This window comes from Wasmannia auropunctata, unplaced genomic scaffold, assembly GCF_000956235.1.
Source record: "Wasmannia auropunctata unplaced genomic scaffold, wasmannia.A_1.0 LD336083.1, whole genome shotgun sequence".
In the NCBI taxonomy this organism is placed as follows: domain Eukaryota; kingdom Metazoa; phylum Arthropoda; class Insecta; order Hymenoptera; family Formicidae; genus Wasmannia; species Wasmannia auropunctata.
The window spans coordinates 87,092-88,025 of record NW_012026807.1 but is presented as its reverse complement, the minus strand read 5'-3'; the positions used below and the strand labels follow the sequence as shown (position 1 = coordinate 88,025).

Genomic DNA, 934 nt, shown 5'->3' with positions numbered 1-934 from the left:
ATTTCATTTACATTTTATTTTTTTATAATTTAATATTATTTACATTTTTTACATTATTTCTTTATTTTGTTTTTTATTTATATTTATTTATTTTTTACTATTACAATTGGACTTGGTTAGATGGCGTGAATGAGAGCGTGTGCAGCGTGAGCGAGTGCGTAGTGTAGAGTAAGATATTTAGAGATTGAGGAGAAGAGAAAGTAAGTGTGGGTAGGATTCGGAGAAGAGAAAAGACGGAAAAGCGGAGGAGATAAAGGCAAAGGTAGGGATGAGGAAAAACGTGAGATAGAGGAGATTAAGAGGACAGGGGAAGTGAGGTTATGGCGGGCAGGGATACCGGTGGCTCGGAAAGAGCGGGAAAGGTAAGCAGAACGAGGCAGGAAGAGAAACAGCGAAAATTAGTGGTGGAGAATATAGGAAGTAAGGAGAAAAAAGTAACGTTTAAGATAGGAGAAGAGAGACTAGGAAAGGAGGAAAGACAGAGGATTATCGAGGAAGTAAAAGCGATTGTAAAGGAAGAGGTTAAGGCATGGAAAGAGGAAAAGGAAACAGTGAGGGAGGAAATAAAGGGTTTGAAAGAAATAATAAAGGAATGCGAGAAAAAGATTTCGAGATTAGAGGAGAGAACGACAGAATTGGAGAACTGGGAAAAGGCAGGTATAGAAGAAGGAGGTACAAGTGGAGAGGGGAGTGAGAGAGAGGATGGAAGAAGTATTTACAGTTATAGATCAGGAAGAAGCAGTGTCACAGGGAGGTCAAGCGGAGGAAGGCTGAGTGATAGGGAAGTGGATAAAATTAAGAGGTGGGTAGTGGAAAAGGATAGGGAAGAGAGAAGGTGTAACATAATAATTAAAGGGGTAAGAGTGCCAGAAAGAACGAGAAAGGATAGAAAAGAAGGGAAGGAATGGGCAGCTGCCCTAATAGATCGGAAGAG

The 934-nt window shown here is 40.3% G+C and overlaps 1 protein-coding gene across 1 annotated transcript in view; it reads left to right on the top strand.

Annotated features, from left to right (window-relative positions):
* The first annotated feature begins 320 nt into the window (after positions 1–320).
* The window catches only part of LOC105448715 (uncharacterized protein PF11_0207-like), a 3,417-nt gene continuing 2,803 nt past the window's right edge, over positions 321–934 (top strand). Inside the window, exon 1 of the mRNA XM_011687459.1 lies at positions 321–672. Coding sequence (XP_011685761.1) covers positions 321–672 — 352 coding nt within the window. The remainder of the gene's footprint in view (positions 673–934) is intronic.